The following is a 26,594-nucleotide window of genomic DNA, read 5'->3' on the forward strand; positions in this document are numbered from 1 at the left end:
ACATCTTAATGTGACACTTAAACCGAGCAGAATAATGATTAATGTTATAAGGAACACCTGTGCTTTTCCTACTAATACCTTCAAAACAGAGGCAAACACTGTGTGTGATTGGCTGTCAGCTCATTCAGACCAAAGGAACAACTATTTTGTATTATATTATTTCATTATCTTTTTATAATGTTTTATTCTTCTATTTTAAGTTATTTATTTGACACTTTGGGCGCCCATATAGCCTATGGGGTCATTATGATGACTCTCCATACAATAACATCTATAGCTTATGAGTTACTAGCGTTAGCTTGTGAGCCAAAGCCACCTGCTGAGGAAAGACAACAGCCGACAGAGGGGGTTTACACACACGTATACATACACAGTGACGGGGGTTTCAGCTTGCAGCGGTGACGCACTGTGAGCTCACAGAGCCACTTCAGTGTTTATGTCTTCTTTTTTTTCTTTTTCCACACACACACTCATACACACAGACAGAGACACACAGAGGAGCCAGAGAGAGAGAGAGAGAGAGAAAGAGAGAGAAAGAGAGAGCGGGAGGGGGAACCTCGTGAACCGGCTTTGTGGTTTTCATCCATCCTCACGCCGTTTTTTAATTACACCTATCAACACACTCCACTACAACGGATGATGCTCGCTTCGCACTGATTTCAACCATATTTATTCACCAAACCGGTAAGTCCCATAACTTTTTTTTTCACCTTGTAGTAACTGTCTGAATGTCTGCTGAAGCCAGTAGTTAAGTTACATCAGTCACTGCCGACTCGTATGGAGCTTTTCTCGCCGCAAAGCCTGTCCGACCGTTATGACCAGAGTTGCGTGCGGCGGTAAGTGTTCATATGACTTCGTGTGCCTTATGGGGTACGGTATGGCACATAAGCTACTGATAACCTACCTATAAATACTTCTGGACGGAGTTCCAGCAGTTTGTTTCAACTGGTTTATGGCTCAAGACTTTAGATGAACAAATTGACTTAGTTTGTCAGTGTGTATGCGCAAGTTCTGTGGCTGTATATTTTATTTATCTGCTGTGACTTTCATAGTACAGACCTAGCATTGTGCTGTGATGTTCGTACAGGCTAGTCACTAAAAGTTAACGATAGCATTTAGCCTATGGAGAATTTGCCAGCCCCTGGTTTTGGTAACGTAGTGGATTATTCCGGTTATTATGCCATAACCAACCGAACACTTGTAATTCTGTTCATTTAATAGACTTATAATAACCATGGAAACCACTGTGTGTGTGCTCTCTAATGACAGAGTGAGTGCATGCTTGACGCACTGTCATGGGTACGTGATGACCTCACTGGTAGTATGATCCTCCTCCTCTCTTTTTAATGAAGTGAAGAGTAGCTGGCTCTGCTTTATTTTCAAACTCAAACTATCCTTTATTATATGGATGATGCACATCAAAGCCAGCTGACCAGTCCAGTCCAAACCAACTTACACAATGCATATAACAAAAGCCATACTTACTGTAAAAGAATGATGCATAGAGATTAAAAAGAAAAAGTGTGTATGTGTGTGTGGTATTAATATTGACATGTGTCCCTCACACACTTTTATCTGTTGCAGTCTGTTTGCTCACAACTGCTCTTTTTAAGTTGTGTATCATAGCCATCACATACTACACCATACTGCTGAGGTTTTGGCAGGATGTACTGCTGCGTAATGAGGACAAGCACCTACACAAGCACCAAGATGAGACTGTCATTTTTGGCAGAGAGCTTCCATTGTCCGAGTCCAAATTCCTGTACGCTTGTAACAATAAGAGGCTTTCGACTTCTCTCACAGACAACTATACACACACACACGCACACACACACGCACACACACACGCACACACACTTCCACCAGAAGAGGGCCATGTACAGCTTCACTGGCATGTATCTATATGGTTATGATGCTGTCATTTTGAGGAAGGATTTTACAAAGTTTACTCATCACTACTGTCTAGTCACAGCTCAAGTGAACAGAGAGTTCAATGTACAAACCATTTAAAATATCTGATATTGCCTCTTTTAGACAGAGTGAAATAGGCTATAAAATGTCCTGTTTCCTGTCAAGCACTTTCAGTCCTTCATGTCCTCTTGTAGGAAAAACTTGATGTATGTGTGTCTATATACAGTATGTGTTTGTTCTGGGTGGCAGATGTTGAAAGATATCGCAGGGCTTTCTTTTGGTTTGGCCAAAGCATGTTTTAATGAATTTGCTGTTAATTTTTTTTTTTGGCTTGTTTTTTTTCTTTTATACACTGGCTCTGCAAATATATAATTTATTTGTTTGTCACCAAAGTGGAGTTGGAGTGGAACAGAGAGGAGAGGGCTTGGTGCAAAAGTTCACAAACTCATAAAACCAACCAGTGAACACATATTCTTTAACTGGTCTAAAAAGCACAGAGCTGTTTATGGCTGCCATCTGTTGGACCAGATTTCAGCCAGAAAATATGTTTTCCAAAGATTATAGTTTATTTTCTCCAAACAACATTAAAACAGCACAATCATATCATTATAGTCACAAAAGTATATTGGTCTTAGTTGAAAATAACTACACAGGTCAGTTTGCATGATTTCACAGATTTGTGAAAGGACAATAATGTGCTAGAAGCCTTTTTAAGAATTAAATAGACTCTGACTGTTGCACAGTTTTGCATTTTGTGGTGCTTTTGTGTGTTTGACAGTTGAGAGAGTTCCCAACAGGATTATAACATGTTTTTAGCCATAAAATGACACACAGATGAGTTATCATTTCGGAGAACATATAAGGTCTAGTGTGTTGTAGATGTGCAACTTTCTGGAAGAAATTCATATTTTGTTTTGTTAATCATATTTTTTGCTCTACTGATGTGTCAATTACCTGCAGCAAGACTGACACCTGTAATTATACACACACCCACACACAAACGTGCGCAAGCACAGCAACAAGAGTGTGTATTTGGATTTATACTGAGCCAAATTTAACCCCCATTTTATACTCTACCCCACCCAGCATTTACTGTATGTATTTATGGTTTTGGGAAGAAGGAATGATGATAGTAGAAAGTTTGGAGAAAGAGGAAGAAAAGACAAAGAAGAGGAATATGGAGTGAGGAAGAAAGACTGAAGTGTGTATGTTGTAGCTTGGAGCTGATAACAGGATTATCAGGGGAATTTGACATAGACTAATGCACTGCCTGTTGCACTGTTAGAGCATGTGTGTATGTGGAAGTTAAAGACTCCGCTAAGCTTTAATTACCCCATCAATCCTGTCATCTGTCTGTCCATCCGTTCAACCAGAGTAGTTGGGAATGCCGCCCAACCCTCTTCCGTCCCCGTGCCCAATGTCAGCCAGGAAACTCTGTGCCAAAGAAATTCCCACTGCACTGGCCGCAGATCCCGGTCCAAGCTGGCTCAGCACTCCGCACACGCAGATTGGTGGAGGATGGGATAATTACAGGGGGACATAGAGACAGAAACCTGCTCGTTGGCATGAGCATGCAAACACGCGCTCTCCTGACACTGACATACACTTATAGTATACATGCACTTAGACACTGAGGCTTAATTCTAAGTTATTTCTTAATGGGAAAGCTGAATTTGGTGGACAGCAGTATCCTGTTCACTGTTTTTCCTCTTACTTTCCTCAGGACAACCATTGTGTTTCTGTATTTGTCTGCTTATGCTCCTGCTGCACTCTCATCATTTTACAGTAAGTCAGCAAACTGCAAGTCATGCTGCAGAGGGTTTCTGTCAGTGGGGCTCATTCTTTCGCGGGCGTCACTTCCCGGATGTCTCGGCTCTTTTGTATTTTACACAGACATTCATACTGTGGTGCCACAATTTATCCCTAGCTATTAATTTCCTGTGAATTGTGTTTTCCCTGCAGACTATTGCTAGAAGAAAAAGAATGCTGTTATAGTTACAGCTACATACATGTGGGATGTATTACTCCTTGCCTGGGACTAAATTACATTTAAAAAAAATTATGGATTATGCAATAAGGCATTTACAGTGGTGGAATGTAATTAACTACATTTACTCAAATGCTGTTTTAGGTTCCTGCACTTTACTTGAGTGGGCTGCAACTAACAGTTATTTTAATTATTGATTGATCTGTTAATTATTTCTCAGTTCACCCTATGAAGTGTTTAAAAAAAAATGTGATGCCTTCAATTTTCTTGTTTTGTCTGACCAACAGTCCAAAACCTAAAACTACTTAATTTACTGTCAGAAAAATCTAAACAGCAAATCCTCACATTTGAAAAGCTGGACCCAAGGAATGTTTAACATTTTTGTTTTAAAAAAATGACAAACAATTAATCCATCATCAAAATAGTTGGTGATTATTTTTCTTTTGATTTGCTTTGACTTCTACTCCACCACATACATGGAAATATTAGCCTTTTCACGCCATTTGATTTAGTTACTAGTCACTTTGCAGAGCAAGATTTTAGATATAAACATATGATCAATGTGATGCCTTGTTGTATTGATTGACCTGTATATGAAGCAGTTAAAATAAGTCCCAACTTGACCAACTACAGCTTTTATATAGTACATGAGTAGTTTGATGTTTTGCTAAGTTTTTCAATGCAGGACCTTCACGTCTAGGTTTACTTGATTACAGCGTGGTATTCCAAGTTTTACCTAAGAAAACAAAGTAAATTCTTCCATCACTGCTCATACATTATATTGACACGCTATATTTGTAATGTGGTTTGCACCTTGAATGGTTGCTCGGCCACATTTAATGAGATTTGGTCCAGTCAGAAGAAAAGCAGATGGCGGTAATCTCGCCCTGCTTGGCCTGAGTTCACGACCTTTCCCCTCTGTCTCCTCCATCTGGCCTGTCACTCCCTACTGTATGCTGTTTAATGCCACAGTCTTAAAAATAAGTTTTAAGAAAAGAGGAAAACGAGACTGCAGACGTTCGCTACCCCCACAGGCCGGCTGTGGGGGAGGAAATCTGAAAGCAACCACAATCTGCTATCTGAACGCGCCAGTAACCAATCGCTGGCTTTCAGTTGCCAGAGCAAATCACACACCAGCATGTCCAGCTTGATCTCTTTGTGACGAGGCACAAGTGAGTGACTGTGCGTGTGTGTTGAGTTTGCGCGTGTGTGTGTGGTTGTGTGGTTGTGTGTGTGTTTGTGTGTGTCTGTGTGTGTGTGTGTGTGTGTGTGTGTGTGTGTGTGTGTGTGTGTGTGTGTGTGTGTGTGTGTGTGTCATGTTTTGGAGAGGATCCACACAATCCCTCATGTGAGGAGTGCTACAGACATGCCCCGTTTCAAAACAACCGCTGAGTAATGACAATGTAGCCAACAAAGCAGGAAATTGGACCTCTCGTCTGTAGCAGCACTTTTATAGAGATATTGAATACAACTCAAAACACAGCATATTTAGATCCATAAATATATGTGGATGTGATTGTGCGTGTCTGTGGTTGGGTTTGCATGTTGGGGGCAAACTGCAGGGTTGCAAAATCATGGTTCCTTGCTTATCTGCTGATATGTTTTTTTTTTCACTGTCATCCATAGAAATTTCTAAGGAACTGCTTTCACATATAATGATTACAGTACATTCGGTACACATATGGAGTTGTTTAACATATTTAACATTCCCAGAGGCCTGGCTAAAATTCTCAGTGTTTGCTCTTTCTGGCATCCACTTCTCCAAAGAGGGAATGTCTGTCTTTGGACCCACTGACCTACAGCAGACATCCATTAATGTGAGAAATGAGAAAAACTGGAGAACGGTCTTATGAGTACAGAAAATCTGCTCAGACGAGGGATAAAAATCATGTTTTCTTTACCTGAGCTCAACTTCTGAGACATGGTGGAGTAGATTTTTCCAGTGACTAAAACAGTCATTAACTAAATCCTCTGTATTGTTCAACAAATAGAGATGACATGTTGAAAGTGTTGTTTTTAACACTGTGTACGTGTGTGTGTGTGTGTGTGTGTGTGTGTGTGTGTGTGTGTGTGTGTGTGTGTGTGTGTGTGTGTGTGTGTGTGTGAAAATGGAAATTGTTTAATTATAGTGTGCATGCATGCTGCTGACTTTAATAAAGACCTGCTATATGTGGATGTGCTGTGAAGTATAATTTAAGGTGTTGGGACATAAGGAGTTGATTTACATACACTGTTGATGGTGGTGATGTAAGAGAAAATGAAAAACACCTAGTCTCACATATGTTCACAACTCTGATTCTCCTTTGTTCTGCTTTTGACAGCTTAAAACACTGAAAATAAAGAATTAAAGGAGACCTTGGAGAATTGGTTTGTGGGTGGCTTCTGCTGGGTTAAGGAACAGCAAAGTGTCCTTGTCTCTTTTCTGTTTTTAGAATTATTCTTGTTTGTAATGAGACAGTCATTAAAATCTAAATTACTAAAAAAAAACAAAAAAAAACAGTCTCAAAGACTTTCAAATTTTCAACGTAACTTCCAAATATCAGTACAAAATTACATCTACAAAACTCTAATGTCACTTAAACAACTGAACAGTTGGTTAGGAACACGATCGTAGCATGGATTGTGCCAGAAGCATTTGAATTTATGACTTCCCATAAGATGTGGCATCTGTTTCTCATGAACAAAGGGAAAGGAAACATTTCTCTTTTCTTCGTATGCACATCAATTCGTGGTGGCTGTGGGAAATTGGGACAGTGCAGAGTTGCCCTGCTGCATTGTGGGATCTCCGGTTGCAGCAGTGCTACTACTCTGGCGGTGTTGCAGAGCTGTAAACAAACTGAGCACCTTATTGCATGTTCTTCCCCTCACCCTCTCCACTCTCTCACGTCTCTTGTTCCAACATAGTGATGTCTGACAGACAGTGTGCAGCAGAGACACAGGAGAGGCCCATAAAGTTTCTGCTGGTGTATAGTTCCACTGGAAAAAAACATGACTGGCATCAGGTCAACCCAAGGACATAAAGGAGGAATGACAGACACAAAAAGGCCGTGAGAAAAATGCATCCGCAGACGTGTGTGTGTGTAGAGGTAACACCTGCACAGTTATCAGACATGCTCCCCATAATGAGACATTGTCTGAGCACTAACGTAGAAAGTGTTGGCGTAAATCAGCCTCTCATTTGCCGATAATGGGCACCTCCATTAAGTCAAACAGAGGGTATGGTTGTCCCGATCGCGTCGTTGTCATACACGTGCACATTATCTCTCGGTCCACGAAATGTCTGATGGATAATGGAGTATAATTACCTTAAACCTTTTTTTTGCCGGCTCAGTTCTTTTCTATTGTATTTCATTTCACTCCTCCGGCTGGAAGATTATTCTCATGTGCATCACAACGAGGTGTTTCCTAAGACTGGACACACTATGTGACCTAGCTGGCTTAATAGGTAGCCATTATCGGCACGGGAACTTGGCGTTGCCTTTTTTTGCGACTTTCTAACACATGATGGATGGGGAAATCCACCTCAAAGATGGTTAGAGGTTAGAATTAAGAAAAACAACCCTGTTTCACGCTTGGTGACATTGCATTTCTGAGATAATCTAATGGATGTTTAAAAGGTTTTATGAGCCTAAGACTAAGGAGGATTTTTCAACCTAAAGAGCAGCGAGTAATCCTTTGAACTTATGTCTTTCGCTGATGATGCATCACTACACCTATAAAACTCTGAAGATATTTCAATTAACTAGAGGTTTAGAAAAGGATGATGACTCTGTTGACTGTAATCATAATTCATATTGTAAAATATTTTCAGGACTCAGCAAGACAATATTGTTTAGTTCTGTGTGGCCGTATGAAGAACAAAGAACCAAAAAGCTGTAAACCTGACCTGGTCTATGGTTAGGCCAAACCTGGTTAAAATAAAGTTATAGGAGATTATTATTAGTCTTTATAAAGTTTAGCTAAAACTTTGGTAATTGTGCAATTGAAGGAAGCCTGAAAACCAGTTCAGGTAAGCAACTGCTCCTACTACACTAAATATGAAATACAGTACAATAGTATGGTATGAGATAGCAAATACTATACGTTTCAGTGACCAGAAATCTCATTTGGTTAAGATACAGCAAGTAAAACTACCCAGGGTTCAGGAAAGGTTATGGTCATGTGCTTTGGTGAGTTTGTCCAAGTGCTCACTTTGCAGCACACTGCACATTTCCTGTGTCACTGCTTCACTCTTAAATTTGCAAATACTGCTGCTGCTAAATGTAGCATTTTCTAAGCCCAAGCATCCACCTGTAGCCTCAGATTCCAGGCTTCCTTCGGGTGGAAGTTTATTATAGTCACTCCCCAATCTCTGCTGTGCTGAGCTCAGTGTAAACTTGTAGTTATTGATGGGATGAAACCTAGTCACTGAATGCAGTACATGATAAATCTTTAGGCTGACTGAACTTCCCTGTTGTTCAGTGGACTCTTTGAATAGAGAAGCTTTAAAGCTGTTGTTTCAATCTTGTCTTACCTCAGGATCCATTATTTCTGTGTTGTCATTAATTCACTGTCAATTCATAGGCTAATTTAACACAGATTCAATGTATTTTCCCTCAAAATAAAGAGAGACTGTGCCTGAGTATGGAACTGTAATTAAAAAAGGACATTCGATTAAAACCAAATCACAGGATTGACAGGATAAAAAGAATTATAACTGCTATTAGAGCAAATTCAGGCTCCATCAGGCATAATACCTGATACCTGGTACTTTTTTGGTATCACCTGCTCTGTTTGTGTGTGTGTCATGATGAAGTTGCCTTCATGATAGCTTTGTGGGCGTACTATCAGGAGTGGAAAAAGAAGTACCTGGTACTAAAAGTGAATAGAGTTGAGTCGTGCTATGCGGTGGAAAAATACTGTTTGACTGTAATCCACCATAATCAGGTTTCATCAGTTTGGTCTGGTGTTGGGCTTTCTTGTGGCTTAAATTTTTGGCTATATGAAAATACACTGGTGGCATTTTAATGCATATCAAAATAAATTCCTTGAATGTAGCGGCAATGCTTTTGGTTTAAGTCTGCGGCTTTGGTTGCATTTCATCTCCTTTTTTCACCCCCAAAATTCATCTTGCTGTCTACTAACAAATGCTTGATAATGGCAAAATACCACAACATATTTTTTTTTTTACTTTTTGAAAAAGTCTGGAATGGGTTTATTTGAGTTTCTGGAGTACTGGATAGAAAGGCATTAACACTGTGCAAACTTTGGTGAATTTTTTATGTGGCTTGATTAACTAAGCCAAGGACTTTGAATGTTTACTAGGCCAGGCAGTTTACCTTTCATTTTAGCATTTTGTTCCTCTCAGTCTGAAAAACAAACCAGAGGTCTCAATTGCCAAAGTAACGCAAGAATCCTGTTTCAAGTCACAACCCATCAATATTGCCATTGAGTCAGCAGATGGCTCACTGTTAGAAATTGTTTGCAGAGGTTTGGCTATAAGTCTTCCAACTTAAATATGGAAGATATGTAAGCATGACTAAAATGTATTTTTGTGCCTGTAGACCTGACACTGGCATTAAAAATAAAATGGCTTGACAAACATGGCTCATTATTTGGAAGCCAATAAGGTGGCAGCTTGAACCTGCTTTAACCTTGATCTCCTCTGCTGCTCAGTCACCTCAAACTGAAAGACGTGGAGTTCCACTCAGTCTTGTGTTTCCTCTTTTGTGGTTCCTTCAAAGCTTCATCCAGCAGGATTTCTCAGCTCAAGCTGCTACATGACATCAAGGAGCCAGAAAAAGCTCTCAAATACATGAGCTGTGACTCCGGTCCTCACCCAAAAAACCACCACAGAATAGAATAATGTCCATGTTTTTGTCATGCCTTCGCCATTACTTCTTTATTATTGCTATTTTTAGGTCCCCTGAACAACACAGAAAATGTGACTGGTCATCTGGTGTTGTCGCGACTTGTTATTTGAATGTGTCAAACAACAGCAGCGAGGGTTTTGGGTAATTACTATTTTACACGGTTTAGGAAAAGTCGTCACGCTCTTCTGCTTTTACTTTGAGGTGTTTTTGACTTTTTATCATGTTTTGTTGTTTTCGTCCATTCACATAAAATGGTTGTATATGCGGGGTATTCTGAGAGGTGTTAATGTCCTGCTATATCCTCCACTCTCATCTTCCCTCCCTCTTTTTCTTTCTTTTTCTCTCTCTTTCTTTCTTGCTCCTTCAACTCACTCACCATCTTACTGCAGCCTTCAAGCTAAAGTGCAGCAGGCGTGAAGCAAGCTGGGTTATAAAAAAGGAAACATGCAAACAATCAAATGCAATAAAATGCGACAGCTCAGACAGGCAAGCGAAGATGGAAAGGGCACAAGGAAGAGTTCAAGGAAGAGAGACATAAAAATTACATCAAGCAGACAACATAACTAATTTCCTTGAGTGGGATTATGTAAAGGCTGTATTGAAAGATGTTTTAAGTCAGTTGTTCCCACATTTTCTGGCTTGTGACCCCTTAGAATGTAGCTATGTCTAATTAATGGTCCCTCAATACAGCTCACATATGTGTCCAACTTAAGGGTGATTTCATTTCTCCTTTACTTCCACTTTATACAACAACTGTCAGTATGTGGGCAGTATTGGATACACTGCAGTTATCTACCGCAAACTACACTGACCTTGGAGAAATGTAATGTTCATGACGAAAGGATCATAGCAGATTCTGCATTGGTGCGAGTCTTGAGTAATGACTGTGATGGATACAGGAAAAGAAGAAAAGGATGGGTACATGAGGCGGAGAAGGCCCGAGCGTGGATACAGGGGCGGTCATGTGCCTGTAGGTCCAGTGGAAGTCCCACGTGTGGTGGTCACTTCTGTAGTGGGTTTGTGGGGAAAACCTCAGCCTAACTGGATTTAAATGCAAATGCATCACATGCAGACAGCGTTGGCTTGGACTGCCTGGCTGTGAATGGCTGACTTCTGAAAGTAGTGGTTAGACAGCGGGCACATTTTGAACATCCTTTTTGGACATGCTCTCTCATGCATTTTGTACTTCAGGCACATTTTCACTGAATGTGTTGCTGTGGCATACACTTGCTGCTCTTTACCTATGCAAAGCCAGCAGGTGAAATAGCTGACAAAGTCTGCTGTTGCAATTCCTGAATGAATTTGCTTTAACCAAATATCTTTGCATTAACTGTAGTTTTACTGTTGCAAAATGTAATCTAGCTATTTGTAAGTTTTGCTATTGCGACCCTGCCAACATTAGCATTAACAGCTGTTTGCTGTCGCAAGCTGCAAGCAGCTTCAAACTTCAAACTTCATTCCTTTTCTTGCCAAGAGCTGTCTTCAGAAGTGGAAAGTAACCCTCTTCCTTTGCTTTTATTTCTATCACTCCTTTTCTTTTACTGGTTACCATGCTAGCTCCAGCCTGGCTGGACCGTCTCGTCACTTTCCGATATCGAGTCACTGTAGCATCCGGTCTGCCCTGAAGAAGTAGTGCTGCTCTGCGGGCGTTAAATAACCTCTTGTATGGTAAATACAACGATGGCTGAAGCTCTTCGCAAGACCTTTAAGTAAACAGTTAATAAAAACTGTTAATGCTAACGTTAGGTATGCAGCAATAGCATAACTTTATAAATAGCTAAAAGGTTCTTAATCCAGCCTTTGAAAAACATTGTGCTGCTGTATAACGATGATTTTGGATCAAATGCATCCATCACACCATAAATCACTTTCACCTTGCTCTGGCTCTGCTGGAGTTTAAGTGCAGTTGTTTCAGTGGCTGCACTTCTGGAGGTCAACTGAGGTTCTCTGTGGAAAGCAAACATTCCTCAACCCCTCTAACCCGGTCCAATTTGTTACTTGACACTTTCCAAAAAAAGAGGTACTTAATTGTAGGTCCCATTTTTGTTTTGCTCTCTCTATCATTGTCGTTTTATTGATCGTTTTTTTTCTTTTCCTTTTTTTCAGCTGTGTGTGTCGTGTGTTGTGTGTGCGAGGGTGCATGTTTGCATGTGTGTATAAGTGTATATGTATGTGCGCATGTGTGACTTGTAATTAGCCTCTTGCTCTGGTCTGTATGGCATTTTAACAAATGCCTCTATATATATCATGCTATCAGGCTGAAGTTTTAGCAATCTCCCTGCCACTTCCTCCTCTTTCCATCTCTCCCCCCTCTCTCTCTCTTCTCTCTTTTTTTCCTCTATAGCTTGATCAGCCCTTGCCCTTCAGCCTTGTGTTGTTTTTTCAAACTAGTGGTTTTTCTGTCCTCGCTTTATCTTTCACTTCCTCCCTGAAATTATGCTCCAGAAGCCTGTCATTGGCATGAGGGCCTCGCCGGACCAAAATCATAAACTCGTTACATTTTTTATTTTCTTGTTTGTATAAGGCACAGCTTAGTGTTGGCTAAATGTGATGTGATGTGTGTGTGTGTGTGTGTGTGTGTGTGTGTGTGTGTGTGTGTCACCAGCATGAACAAGTACCTTTTATAAATGAATGCATAGATAATGTGCACAAGACTATCACCACACACTAAGTGCACATATAAAATAAGGAATATGCTGTATAGATGTGCTATGAGTGTTTGTGTGTGTGCACGTGTGTGCTGACCACACATAGTGAGAGAATGAATGGGTTTGAGGGGAGAAGGGTAGATTTGCTTGCTAACTAATGTTTAAAACATTATGTTTTGCTGTGTGGTCAAAGGTGAAGTGCTACATTAAAGCAGCCTCACCCCTCATGCACATACACAACACACATGCGCACACACACACACTCACTATTTTAGCTGTGATAGAAGGGGCATGTCCTTAGGACGTCAGGGGTGTGTCTGTGGTCAGAGTGACAGTATAAGACACAGGCAGGTACACTGAATTCTTCATTCAGCTACACAAATTTATGTGTGTCTGACCTTTGTGTCACTTTTGTGTAACTTTTCTAGTTGAGTTTTAGTGTTACCCCGCAGATCTTTGTCGAATCAAGACTTTTAATCTTAAATCTCTCGTTGTGAAGCTCTGTAGTTACCTTTGAGCTGCTTGTCAAAGTTGGAACAACTTTGATCAGGTGTTTGTGTTGCTTTTGAGCATCCGTAGGAAAGTTAGAGTATATATTTTGACTTTGGTGCTGACTCAGCATTTGTAGCAGTACACACAGCATCCTCGCTGAGTTGCCACGGCAACTGTGTCATTCAGCTGCAAGTCTGGGGTAAGTATGCTGCTCTATCTTTCTCCTCTAACACATTTTCTTTTTCTGTCTCATATACTCTCTTTGTCTTTCTCCACCCCCCCCCCCCCCCCTTCCTGCTCTTTCCTTCTCTACTTTCTACTTTTGGTCTGCTGTGACTGACTACGCCAATGCATTCCATCAGTTTCCTGTCTTTTCCTCTGTCCTTCTTGTCATCCTTATTCTGTCACTCTTTTCCCTCTATTCTTTTTTGTCTGACATATCTCAAATGCCTCTTGTGTTTTTGCTTCGGTCAGTGGCTGTTTTACAAACCTATTTAGGACCGACCAGTCAGTTAGATTCTCTCCTCCTGGGAGAAAAGTAGGCAACAAACCAAAAACATTCTTAACATTGCGCTGCCAATCTTTGGCATAGTCAAATATTCATATTCACTATATTCTTAAGGACTGAAGTTGTGCTAATGATTTTCATGTTGTGTGAATGTGTCATGTCTATAATTTTGAAAGTAAAATCTCCACCACAAATAGTCTAGTCCTGTGGGAATTCACAGTCCTGTAACTGTGGCCACAACTGAGAGCGCAGCGCTCAGCTCTTGTTTTATCTTATCAGTTAGTGTTGTAGTGCACACAGAGGAAGTAGTGATTACAGCAAATTATTTTTACATTAGTTTGAAAATACTTTTTTTTTTTTTTTTTTAATCGAATTCTGGATAGGTTTCTGACCAACTAAATTTTGCGTAATTTCTTTAAACTTCAGCACATTTGCAAGAAATTGAACCGTAATCTTTGGCACGTTTCAGCAGGCACCATGCTGACTGCTCTGCTCTACTCTGTTCGGCTGCCTTTTTAATCTGACACTATATCATAGTCATTGTGCTTATACAACACAATCCTGGCATATCCTACTAAATAGCTGGTGTAAGTGTCATGATGCTATAAAAAAGACGATGATGAAAACAAGAATTTCTAATTGATAAGTGACCTCAGGTTTGATTTCATCTCAGTCCATGAAATTAAGTAGAAGCATCAGTAGTAGCAGTAATAAATGCCTTACCAGCCACTTGTTCTATGTGCATGTGAATATGTAAGTGTGTCCACTGCAGGGAGTTAAGCTATTTTTAAGAAAAGCTGCTGTCAAATATTTTCCGACTGAAATACCTAACTTTAGACATGACAGCATTGTTTTGCTGTAACACAGTATAGTAGCTTGTGGTATATAAATTTAAACTCATGACCCATGAGTGTCGACTAGAAGACTGTCCTGGTTGAGCTTTAGCTTTCATCTTATTTCCAATTTTCCAAAAAACACTTGTTCTGCACAATAAACCCTTAAGAAGATTTTATTTTTGTGACTCACCTAAAGTTCAGGAAATACTCCCAGAGGTTGCTAATATCAAGTGTTGAGAAAGTCAGCACATGTTGGCAAATGAATATGTTGCAGCGTGATAATTGCCTTAAATATGCATGTGAGTACCTACAGGCCTGAAATAGCCACAGACAAGCCCTGGTCCATTCACTCCCATCTATAAAAAGGTTGTGATTGATGGTAAATGTTATTTACGGCATATGCAACTGCTCCTTACCTCCCTGTCACGAGAGCAACTACGCTCAGGATATAGTCACAAAAATGACTCAGGTGTTTTTTTTTGCCATGTGTGGTTTTGTGTGAGTGTGCATGCTTGTGGACTGTATGTGGTTGTTTGTGTGTGTGACAGAAGGAGAAGGCTGGCATGTGTTGTGATGTTACTAGTTATATTGAGTTATGTTGTGCCGTGATATGTCATGGTCATCTATTTCTTGGCACTTGAAAGGTCAACAGATTGTGTTCACAAAGGAATTGCTTTGGTTGAAGTGACAGCCTTGAATATCAGTGTACATTGCACATCTATATACTGTGCTGTATATATGGATGTGATCATGTTTTAAAATGTGGTTAACCCCTATTCTCCTGTCTGCCTCAGATCATATGAACATAGAAGAATACATTGAAGAAGATGAGGAACCACCTTTGCTGCTCAGCTCTTGTCCTTCTCACGGTAAATATGTGCATGTGTGTGTTGTGTTTTTTGGTTCGCGTGAGTGTTATGCACTTTTAAGGATGTAGGTGTGTTACTCTAAGATTCAATTTGGTTTCCCGAAAGACCTGGTGGCATGCAAATCATGATTTACAATGTGTGTGTACTCACTCAATTTAACTTCAAACCACTGACTCGTGAACTCGTGTGTGTGTGTGTGTGTGTGTGTGTGTGTGTGTGTGTGTGTGTGTGTGTGTGTGTGTGTCTGTGTGTCTCTTCCAGGTGTTTGGCTGTGGTGGGACTGCAGCAGTGCAGTGTCGGTGGGTGGAAGGGTGTGTGTGTCTGCAATGCCCTGCAGGCGAGGAGCCCTCCAAGGTGAGACTATAAACTGAAACAAAATTGATTAATAACAATTGAACCCACTTTGAACGACATTTTTAGTGCATTATTTCTCTGCTATTACAATATCTGTTGCAACTGAATGCTTTTGTGTTCTTTCTAATGCATTATTGTCTCTTTAGACACTACAAACTTTCACCCCATGTTTTTTAATTATCCTCCAGCTAACTAGATCCAGAGTTTATTTTTGAATCGCACACTGAATGCATCTCCTTTCTTCCCTCGTAATTTATGTGTGTGGTCACCACAGTCAACATGAATCAAGTTGTTTGCTTCCATAAATCAAGTTTAAATTATCTCAAACATTTATGACATAACTTCATAACCCAAGGGGGATTTTTGTCAAGGTGTGTCATGTTTCTCTTTTGTTGCAGGTTATATTTATGAAGTTGTAGTAGATAACATGCGCTTACTGATACACTAAGACTTTGTGTTTGTACTTACCTTTGTTGAACACTCTATGTTTTCTGTGAAAGTATAAAGATGGTTTTATTGTTTTGATTTCAGTCAACAGAGAGACAGGACTTATAATTAAAATCTGACAGACAGATGCTTCATTTTGTACTTTTGCAGCCTCTTCTGCTTGAGTTTAGAATTGTTGTCTGTCTTTCCAGGCTTGTGGACAGATCCAAAGTCGAACAGAGGAAGTGCGATGCCAAATGTGCTCAACTGGAAGCTTTTCAGATGCATTCGACTCTGAACTTTGCCGTCCACATGCCTCCTGCAAGATCCTCCGCCGAATTGTTGCAACCCCTGGCACTGCGACCTCAGATGCCATCTGTGGGGACTGTCTGCCTGGGTAAGAACTGGCAGTATGTCTCTTTGGCGGCCTACCTGTCTGCTTGTTAATCCACTGACCGCTCAATCCAACTGTAGGCCTGACATTCAAAGGGATTCGCTCCAACATGTACCTCATAAACATTTATTTGGTCTAAATGAAGTCCTTTCATTTTCTCTGGGTCGAGAAAACAAGAAAATACCCGCGCGCTCACACACACACATACAGTACGTCATTCCCCACAATGGGCAGGCAACATTGAGCACCATTGAACATAACATGCCACAGGCTAAAACCGCTGATTCATTCTTTCATTGTAAAACAGTTCCTCACTTTTTTTTCCCCTTCTCATCCATGTCTCTAATTATGCTGTTTTCTCCTCTTTCTTTTTCCATTTGCAGGTTTCAGTCCACTGCCACAGGGGAAGTTTCCACCCAGAGTTCCTGTGTGAAAAGTAAGCATGCTCCAGCAGCGTGTGCCTGTCTTTCTTGAAAATGTTTTTGCATTCACATGCTGCAAATTCATTATTCAGTTTAGTCTTGTAATCAGCTCTACCACCTGCCTCTCTCTTATCTCTTTTTTCCTTTCCTCTCTCTCAGACGCTTTGCATGTCAGAACAGTTCGCACAGTGGGTAAAGGTCCCTCCGCTGGTGCTGGAGGACCAATTAATGGCACGGTGGTTCGCAGCGCTGAGGAGAAGACAGCAGAGTACGCTGTTTTTGCTTTGGTGCCCATCTTCTGTGTGATGGGCCTGTTGGGTATCCTCATCTGCAACATCCTGAAGAAGAAGGGATACCGCTGCACAGCTGAGAAGGAAGGAGGGGATGAAGAGACCCCCACACCCCAGAAAGAAGGTGAGAGGGATACGGTGGCAGAAACAACACAAAAGAGAGTAAAGAAAGAAAATGAAAGGAACAAGGAAAAAGTTTTAAAGGTAGCAGGAAGAGTGATTATTGGAACTAGCATTTTATGTCCAGGTTTTTGTCACACTCGTGCATAAAAATGCCAAATTAGCACACAAGCATGCACACGATGTGGTCAAGTGATGTGTAGTCAGGACAAAGCCAAGCCAAGCCCAAAGAGTAGTGTCTTTGTGTGCAGCCACAGTCCATGTATGTCTGTGATGTGACTGCACGCAATCCTACATGGTAGGCCTTTTATCTTTTTGAACTTTGACCTCACAGAGGTCGTTACATGTCACGCATGCTGTGTTGTTCTAAGCATGCTTTGTTATTCTTGTAATTTTCCTATTTGAAAAGGGGTAAAAAAAGCATTCCCATCAACTCACTTGTCTGACTGATGTCAGAGAGAAACTGACATGAGTAAACACAGAAAGAAGTATGAAGAGAGACAGAGGAGAGGAGAAGAAAGAGAGACAGAAGGATGTGGGGGGGTATTAATCGTAACAGAAGTAGATATCAGTAAATGGAAAACTAGAGTTTAGAGAGAGAAAAAAGACAGACACAGAGGGATAAAGCAGAGAAACAAGTGTTGAGTTGCCACACCCGTTCCCTGTGGTTTGCACAGTCTGAGAGTAATATGAGTGCTCTTTATTCCTGTCTTTTGTAACAGTGTATAGTCGTAATGTCCCGGAGGACTCTTCATAGACCTTCAGCCTTTGACCCAAATAGAAATCAGTTTTTCTTTTGAGTTTAGAGATTGATTCTTATAAAGTGACAACTCATGTGTAGCAGTGCTAACTGGTTTGATCTGAACAGATCATGTCTCTCTTCCTCTTTTTCTGTGCAGTAAACTGCAGTGCGCACAATGTAAGAAGTACACCCATGTTTCCTTTATGTATCTGTTGCACACGATGTACTGTACCTAACTGGTTCTCAGGCTTGTATTGCAGGTGAAACCCTAAGGTCACAGGGGGAATATTATCTACTGTAGCATTGCTCAATGCAGCTTTTTTTAAACTGTGGATCAGGACCCACAATGACGTGTGGGCTTCCTGGTACATTTCCACGTAAATCATGAGACATTTTGATAAACTGTGCCTGTCATGAGGTGCTTGGATTAATTTACAGTTGCACAAACTCAAAATGTGAGTCAGAAAGAGTTCAGCAAATATTGCAAACTTGCTATTGTGTTCACTTGATTGCCTCATGCAAGAAATTTTGGGAAATACACTGTTTCAAACATATGCATTTGTTACATGAAAGTTCACCAAGTTAAATAAATAATACATTACACTTAGGTCACTGTCCGGTCCACTGGACAGTATATACAAATAGACTTTTTTTTCTGCCCCACTTACATACTGTTCTCACCAGGTATTACCCACCACTCCATGATTTATCTAAGGGGTCTGTGTATCAGTTTCACTCCACTGCAGCAGACAGACAGCATACATGATTTACAGTTATTTTGTGCGTAAACATAAGTAGATTTAAAGGCTAAGCTGGCTTTTCCTTCACTCACCTGATGGTGCAAGGCTCAGAGGAAAGCTGTACGACAGCCGTGTAGCCATACGTGCTGCGAGGCATGGTTGGCGTCAGAGCACAGCTGCCACCTCAACAGATCAGAACCTCTGATAGCGATTTCACACGTCAAGAAACTGTTGACACTGGCACAACACCTGTGGCTTTGGACAATTTACTATAGCTGTCAGGATTAAAACTTTGAGTTGAGTGATTAAAACACAACAGTTACTCAAAACAAAGTACAGGTGACTTCCAAAAACTCCCACATCTGCACAAAAAAAGCTGGTGGGCAGGAGTAATTTAAAATGTACAATTTCTGCAGTACAAGAAATTACATCAACATAGCAACCACAGCTTTTTTGCAGAGCGTATCGGATGACTCATTAGTAGCTCAGTGTTGATGATTACACGGAGAACGTTACTCTTTTTCTTCCAGATCCTAGATTTTTTTAGTTTCCGTTCCTAACACTTCAGCCACAACCACTAATGTAATTTGTGTCTTTTATGCCTCTTGGTCCATAGGCATTTAGTGGAGGCTAGGGTGAGCTGGATCTGGAACAGGTTTGGTGATTATATCTAAATAAAAAACCTGCCTGTATGCAGATATGATGGGGGATTTGAGGCATTTGCAAAGGCCGCCAGAGGTCAATGATCTCTGCCTTTTGTTTTCAGCGTTGCCTTGGTCTCCTCTTCTCCGAGCGCTTTGTTGTGAAACTTAAGACGTCCCTGCACCTAAAGGGAAACTCCCTAAACTCTCATCCCCCTGCAGCGCTCTTTATCTGTCCTTCTACTCTCCCTTCATCCGATTTCTTGGCTCTCGAACACCCTTACAGTTTCTCATCTAAACATGACACTATCCATCCATCTCTCCTTTCCCAGCCAGATCAATAATTCAATCAAGTCCTCACCTCATGTTTTATGTCTCCTGTTTCTTTCTCCACACTCCTCTCCTTTATCGCTCTCTGGATTGTTCTCTGTCCTCTTCTGATTTCTTCTTCTGTCCCATTGTTTGAGTCGTAGCAATTCCTCGACTGAACAACATGTGTTGTATATGAAACCCCGTAACCTGTCATGGAAAGTTACATGTCTCAGTATAAGTTTGAGAATTATTTCGGATTGACTTAACAATAGTGTATTTTGATCTCTTTCATAAGCGGGAGGCACAAATTCAACCTCAATGTAAATTTAAATATAGTGTTTTACAGTGTCGATGTTAAGTGGGGATTCAGTGGTGCAGAGATAAGTGTGTGAGTGTGTTTGTGTGACTAAGACAGATAAAGGACAGAGGCATAAGCAGTGTGTCAGAGGAAGTTAGAAGACTGCAGGTGCCCCATGGGAAAACTTTACTCTCACCCCCTTTCCCTTGCATTGTTATGTAACAATCCTTGTTGCAGTGGTCTGTCTGTCTGTCTGCTTGCTGTAGTCCTGACCGAGCAAAGGTTAGAGGTAAACTTCTTACTCCAGCACTTTTCTCATCATCTCCAGTCAGGGAGAAAACCCGTAGGGATGAATTACAGCAAGGCCAGGCCTAGCTCGGCAAGGCTAAAGTCAGATTCTGCAGCGATAACTCTGACTATGCAGAGCTGAGAAAAGTTTGACTTAGTGGAGAGCTGAGGGTGGGGAACAGAAAGGGCAAACGCAGGGTCGATAGGAAAAAAGAATTTCATGTGCTCGAGTCAAATTTGCTGCAACTTTGTGTTTACAGTGAATGAAGCTCAGTCTGTGCAGGCACAAGGGCAGAGTGAAGTGTAGAGTTTAGTTGCTGCAGTGTTCAGATTACATTAAACTCGGGGGGTTGACATGAACTGATTTATGATTTTTTTTAAATTCTAAACTCAAACGTCAAACTGAATAAACCCATCTGAAAACAAAGTGAGTCACTGCTGACAATGAAACACTGAACACATGGGTCTGACTTTGTTGAAGGAATAAATAGAAGAGAATGACAGCCACACTGTGAAATGGATGCCGTTATCCTCACATAGCAACAGCCAATGTGGAGACAGAGCTATTGTGTTGGCTTAACAACAGCCTAACACTGCTTATGCAAGAAAAGACAAAAAATATACACACACATTCACAACACATAGGCACAAATGCAATCTATACAGTCACATTTTGTTCTTTAATTTACAGATACACAAAGTTACCTTGCATTGGCGGTCTGGTACATCACACCACACACACACACACACACACACACACACACACACACACACACACACACACACACACACACACAGAGCTCTGTGTGCTCCAACAGTGCTGAATGGAGCGTGATCGCTGACTGAGCTATTCTGGACCCCCCACGTCCTCATCGCTCTCCTCTCAGCTGCCTCTCTGTGCTGTGCTATTATGGGATGGTCGAGTGAGGGGGTGGGGGTTACCATGGAGGCATATCTATTCTTTGCTGTTCAGTCATCCACATCCATCCCTATCAGTCCCATCGTGTACCGAGGCACAATATTCCAGCAGTGACATGCACAGTGTGAACTGTGCTGGCTCTGCAGGTTGCGAAGTGTACGTCCTTATTTAGTCTCTTTTTGACAGGTCGCAGTGAAGCTGATGTAATACCGAGTTAAAGCAAACCAATCTCTATATAAAGAGCTGTCAGTTTTTTAGGTAGGCTACATAACAGAAGAGGTCCTGTTGTATTACTGTCATATTAGGCTATATTTCTTTTAGCTAGGTAAAAACTGGAAACTGAGTTTATATTGAAATGTATTTTAAAATGTATATGCATGAGCCGAGTGCACATTACCAGTATATTGTTATATTTCTTTAAGAACCTCTAGCACATATTTTCCAGCATTCACATACACCATATTATATAGAAAAAACAAATTATTTTTACAAATACATTATTTTACATTTTTCAATACATGTAAATATATGCCTATGACATTGTTTGGTATTTGTGCTATTTGTATGTAATAATGTGGAGAAAAATGGTAATACACTGGATCAAGAATCCAGAACCTAAAATGCAAATATGCTGTATAATTGAAAAAGGGTCATTTTTTTCTGTCTCTGTCTCATTTGCTCGCTCTAGGTAACAATTGTCCCTACATATCTGATGACCTGAATGAAGACACCATCAGTGTGCTGGTTCGCCTCATCACGGAAAAGAAAGGTACGTGTCAAGTGAATACCAACAGTGATGTTACTGATAAGCTTGTGGTCGCAGTTATTTCATTCCTTGTGGCTTTAGAGGGGAACACAAGTCCACAGTGTCGTCACAGCACGTGACACACAACCAAAGACGTGTCTGTATTGCTGCCTACTCAGCAGTTCCTTTTCTTTCCATCTAGGATTGATAGTTGACGTTAGAAACTGAGAAAAGTCGTGTTTCCAGACTGTAAAACAAAAGTTAGCTAAGCTCTTGGACTGGAGATATGATAATCAGCAAGTACAAGTTTTAACATTGCCAACAACACATTCATACAATTTATAACAGTGACAAATGTTTCCAGTTTGTGTTTATATATCACAAAGTAAGGAATATGCATCTGCTGGGTATTACTGTAAGATCCATACAACAGTTAGAAGATAAATGACGGTGTAGCACACACTGAACCCTTTAGTCATGTCATTGTACCTGAAAATTTCCCAGAGAAATTAACTTTACCCAATCAATTCCCAATAAGCCCAAAGATGAATGTTATTTGCAAACTTTTGACATGATCTAAAACCTACACCCAGACAGGAATTTACAGTATTTGTGTGTGTCTGTTTCAGAAAATGCTGCTGCACTGGAGGAACTGTTGCTGGAGTACGAGAGCAAACAGATGGCCATGAGCAAAAGCTCCTCAATCAAGTATGACAATACACACACACACACACAAACACACACACTTCCATACACACACCTACAAATCATCATGTACCTTTGCGCTGTCATGTTGCTCCTGCATGAGGGCAAGGAAAGTTTGCTGGAGAGGAGAAAGGCAGTGAAAAATTTGGAGGGAGGCTCTTGCTCAGAGGCTCTAATAAAAAAAGCTGTGTATGGGTGTTTGTGTAGATTTGATTGTTGCAGACAGAATAATTATATAAATATAGATTTGCACCACCTTTATATTTGCACATAGTTTTAATGAGAATCTAATGAAAAATAGCATGACATGACTAAATGTCCCAGTAGATATGCTGTATATAAAACACTGTAACAAAAGATTTGTATGAGCCTTTTCAGCAATGCTCTTCATCAGACCTGGCCTTTATCAGATGCACATGTATGAAACATACAGTATATGTTTTATAGTCTATGCATATCCATTGTGTTCTCTAAATCTAGAAAACAGTTTAATTGAAAAAGTTTAATCCAGAATTGTGGATTTACATTCCTGTTGTAATTGAAATTAGCAATGGTTGTTTATTTTCATATAGTGTTCAGAAAAGTCAATTTTTAAATGAAAAATCTAACTTAAAATAGCAAATGATTATTGTATTTGGAGAACCTGTGTATAATTATAAACAACAATTTAGTTTTTTAATTTCATAAATTAATTTTTAGGTTTTGGGCCACATAGGTGAAATTGCAGTAAATATAGCTATGCCTTTGATTCTGATTCATGTAAACTTTATGCCAAACACAGTTCTAAACGGTGAATTGAGCTTGAATTGAAAATTTGAATAAAAAACTGTTAATAATAATAAATAAATCTTCATCCAAAGTATGACAAGAGTAGATCTGATTAGATTACAATTCTGTACTACTGTATGCCCATCTGTTCAACTTTCATACATTTCAATAATATAATACAGCTTTTTTTCACCTCTTCTATAAACATGTTAAATAATGTATTCAAAAGTCAGCTCCACGTAGCACACATCAGGCCATGGACCTGAGTCACTCCCACATGGCTGAAGTGAACGTCTCACACAGTTGTGTATTGAGTCATGAGGCCTAAACACTCTGTCACTGAGTTCATTGGCTGTCACACAGCTTGAAGTAGTGTAGTTGTGGTTGGAACTTTTGCCATAAGTTGCTGTCATTAAATTTGCTCAAGTAGTCAGTAGTTAATCTGACAAGCCCAGTAACATACTGCTTCATACCACAGTCTTCACCACGGTACTCTGCTGAAGACTGTCTGTGATGGAAGACATAGAGGAATCATTTGTATTGTCCAAACTTCCCTCCATTCTGAGCTGCTGCGCTGCAGTTTCCCCCACAGAGTCATTAAAGTTCATCTTATCTCTCAATATTATATGATGGTAACTGGATCCGATGCACTGCAGCATGTGAGCCACATCTACAATAGTGAGAGGTCTCAGGGGCCTCTGGCAGTGTGCTGCTGCTCAATGGGATGCTGAAACATGTGAGCTTTAGATTCGAGAACATTCTCTCACACACACACACACACACACACACACACACACACACACACACACACACGATAAGCACACAGTTCTGGAAAGCTTTCAAATCCTCTGTGTGTGTGTGATGGTAGGTTTTTCAGAGGTTATCTGGGGTCACTACAGGTCACTCACTCAATAGAATAACACAGGGACGCACAGCTGTATTCACCTCATTCGCTCTGTCTTTCTCTGCATAAAAGAACAATGGAGAGATAGAAACTAAAGAGTCTGGGTTGAACATGCACAGAGCGCAACATGAAGAAATAAAACTTAACATTTCTGTTTTCCTTTACACATCATTTAAGCAAAAGGGGCAGCCCCACTTTGAACTATCTGCATAAATGGTCTGGACTGACAAGACTAGCATTTAGTAAATTAGACTAATAAAGTTAGTACAAAAATTTCATATAGATTTATAGATATATACTGTTTACGACCAAGATGAGGGATATTGTGTGTGTCAGGATATATATGCATTTTCAGAAATGATGATGAGTTTGAATTTCTAATATACTGTATACTAGATGTACATAAGAAATTTTACCTATTCAAGGTTTAAATTTCACTTACTTAAGTGTCACACAGATTTATTTTGTTTCTCCTATGTTGAAGTTTTACAATGTTTTAATCATTTATCATTTGTTCCCTCCCTCCTCTTCCTTTACTGCTCCTCCCAGGTTCCCAATGCTGTCTCCCCTCTCGCCATTCCGCTCCCTCCCCAGGCTCTGCCCCCATCAGTCCCACCTCCACACCATCTCTGGCCTGTCTGGCCTGGCCCCCAAACATGGCTACCGCTGCTCCCGTTGCGCTCAGAGGAAATGGCCCCCCGTTCTCATACCTCCTCTGGATTCCCTCAAGGATCCCCTGAAGCCCCCTCAGACCCTCATCCTGACCTCCCTGGACACATCCACCGACCAGCAGAAGAGCCCCCTGCTGGGGGGAGTGTGTGTCGACACCCTTACACAAGCTGTTGTGCCAAATACTGTACAGGAAAAAGTAGAAAGGAATGAAGTGAGGGAGAAGAAGGAGGGAGAGCTGACAGTGTTGTCTGTGGGGAGGTGAGACTCATTCATATTGTTTCTTACCCAACACACAACTGACCTGAAACATGCAATGAAAACATATTGTTACTTTTTCACATTTTCATTTAAGATAAAATGAAATAACTGGTGCAAAATTCTTAAGTAGGAAAGAGTTGCTCAATCAAAATACTGAAAGATTTGAAATACAAAACATATGATCATATAAAATATGATTAATTGTTCCTGATTGAAGAACCCAACAATATAAAAATGATTTCAAATTAGCCCTTCCTCAATTAGCTACAAAAATAAAGTGCTGCTTAGAAAGTATAATAATATAACTGGCAGTGCTTGGTCTTACCTCTGTACTTTTACTTTTTTCATTTGAAAGCAGGACTTCTAGCTGTTACATTGGCAGTCATATGACCACGCTTGCCATGTCCGAGCGCAACGATGATTATAGCTTTATAGCTTTTCTTCAATTTACAGATTTCAAGTTGCTCAAATTCCCGAGCAGAAGCCTGTCTCCATGGAAACCAAGACATCATCCCAGGAGCAGAGGAACTCCCTGTTTGGTGGGAAACACTTCTCTTCATCATCAGGCATCAGGAGGTACAATCTCTCTTTCTCTCTCTCTTTCTCTCTCTCTCTCTCTCTTCTTGCTGATTTTTGATAACAGTTCTTCTGGCCAACACTGAATTGTGTAGTCTGTGTGACTGGAATTAGGATAACAGTATGATCAGGTTGACTAAGGAGTGCCTCTAAAATGATTTGGGAAATGAGCTACTTCTGTTTCCAGCTGACTGGTCATGAGCGTGTGCCAACACTCTCTGTGCTTAGTCAGAGCTGAGTCAGCATTATTACAATAATCATGTACCCCTGCCTACTGTGAAAATTATCTGTCCATTTTGCCATGCTCTATTCTTGAGTTGGAAATTCTTCTTCAAAATCAGCCAAAATAAGGACTAATGAGATCAGTTTGATAAGAAATGGCTTAAATGTTTCAGTGATCATAATAACTTCTGGTTGAAATCTGGTTGTGTGTGTTTCAGTCCTTCTCTCATTCTGTTGCTCATGTCCTCCATGTGCTTCCTCCTTGACATTTTCACTTTCTCTTTCAGGTGAAGAGACAGAGAGACGCTGTACGATAATGCTACCTCACTGAAGATGACCTCATCATCCGCTGACGACTTCACAGCAGGGAAGGTATCTTTACGCAGCTGACTCCAGGAGACCACAAGAACCACTTCCTGCTGAACGAAGTCATATCTAGTTATGCAATAAGAGGAACATAACTGTATTTATTATTATGTAAAGAAATATTGTACTTTACAGATGTAACAGATGTACCATCATAAGAGTTCAACTCGAGCTGCTTCACTGTCCCAAAACAGTGTTGAAAAGCTTGTTGGATACACACAGGGACAGAGTGAAAAGATTTCTTCTGTAGCTTTGAAATGACCAATTATCATTAACTGACAGTAGAAGGAAGGATGAGAGGCAGAAATCAAAGACAGGAAGTTTGGATA

At 40.5% G+C, this 26,594-nt stretch overlaps 1 protein-coding gene across 1 annotated transcript; it reads left to right on the forward strand.

Annotated features, from left to right (window-relative positions):
* Positions 1-555: 555 nt before the first annotated feature.
* Positions 556-26,190, forward strand: relt (RELT, TNF receptor). The gene is made up of 11 exons (XM_022748423.1): positions 556-684; positions 15,029-15,103; positions 15,365-15,457; positions 16,096-16,280; positions 16,661-16,713; positions 16,859-17,113; positions 21,738-21,818; positions 22,424-22,502; positions 24,721-25,101; positions 25,555-25,677; positions 26,187-26,190. Exons 2-11 carry the CDS (start codon positions 15,062-15,064, stop codon positions 26,188-26,190), a joined length of 1,296 nt encoding a protein of 431 aa, XP_022604144.1. The 5' UTR covers positions 556-684; positions 15,029-15,061.
* Positions 26,191-26,594: the final 404 nt, after the last annotated feature.

This window comes from Seriola dumerili, unplaced genomic scaffold (assembly GCF_002260705.1).
Source record: "Seriola dumerili isolate Sdu_G_001 unplaced genomic scaffold, Sdu_1.0 BDQW01000122.1, whole genome shotgun sequence".
NCBI lineage: Eukaryota > Metazoa > Chordata > Actinopteri > Carangiformes > Carangidae > Seriola > Seriola dumerili.

Excerpts from the sequence above, each read along its gene's own strand:
- relt (XM_022748423.1), top strand. The coding sequence starts at position 15,062 with ATGAGGAACCACCTTTGCTGCTCAGCTCTTGTCCTTCTCACG. Across the intron at positions 22,503-24,720 it reads AGCAAAAGCTCCTCAATCAA|GTTCCCAATGCTGTCTCCCC; the intron begins GTATGACAATAC and ends TGCTCCTCCCAG. Across the intron at positions 25,102-25,554 it reads ACAGTGTTGTCTGTGGGGAG|ATTTCAAGTTGCTCAAATTC; the intron begins GTGAGACTCATT and ends TTCAATTTACAG.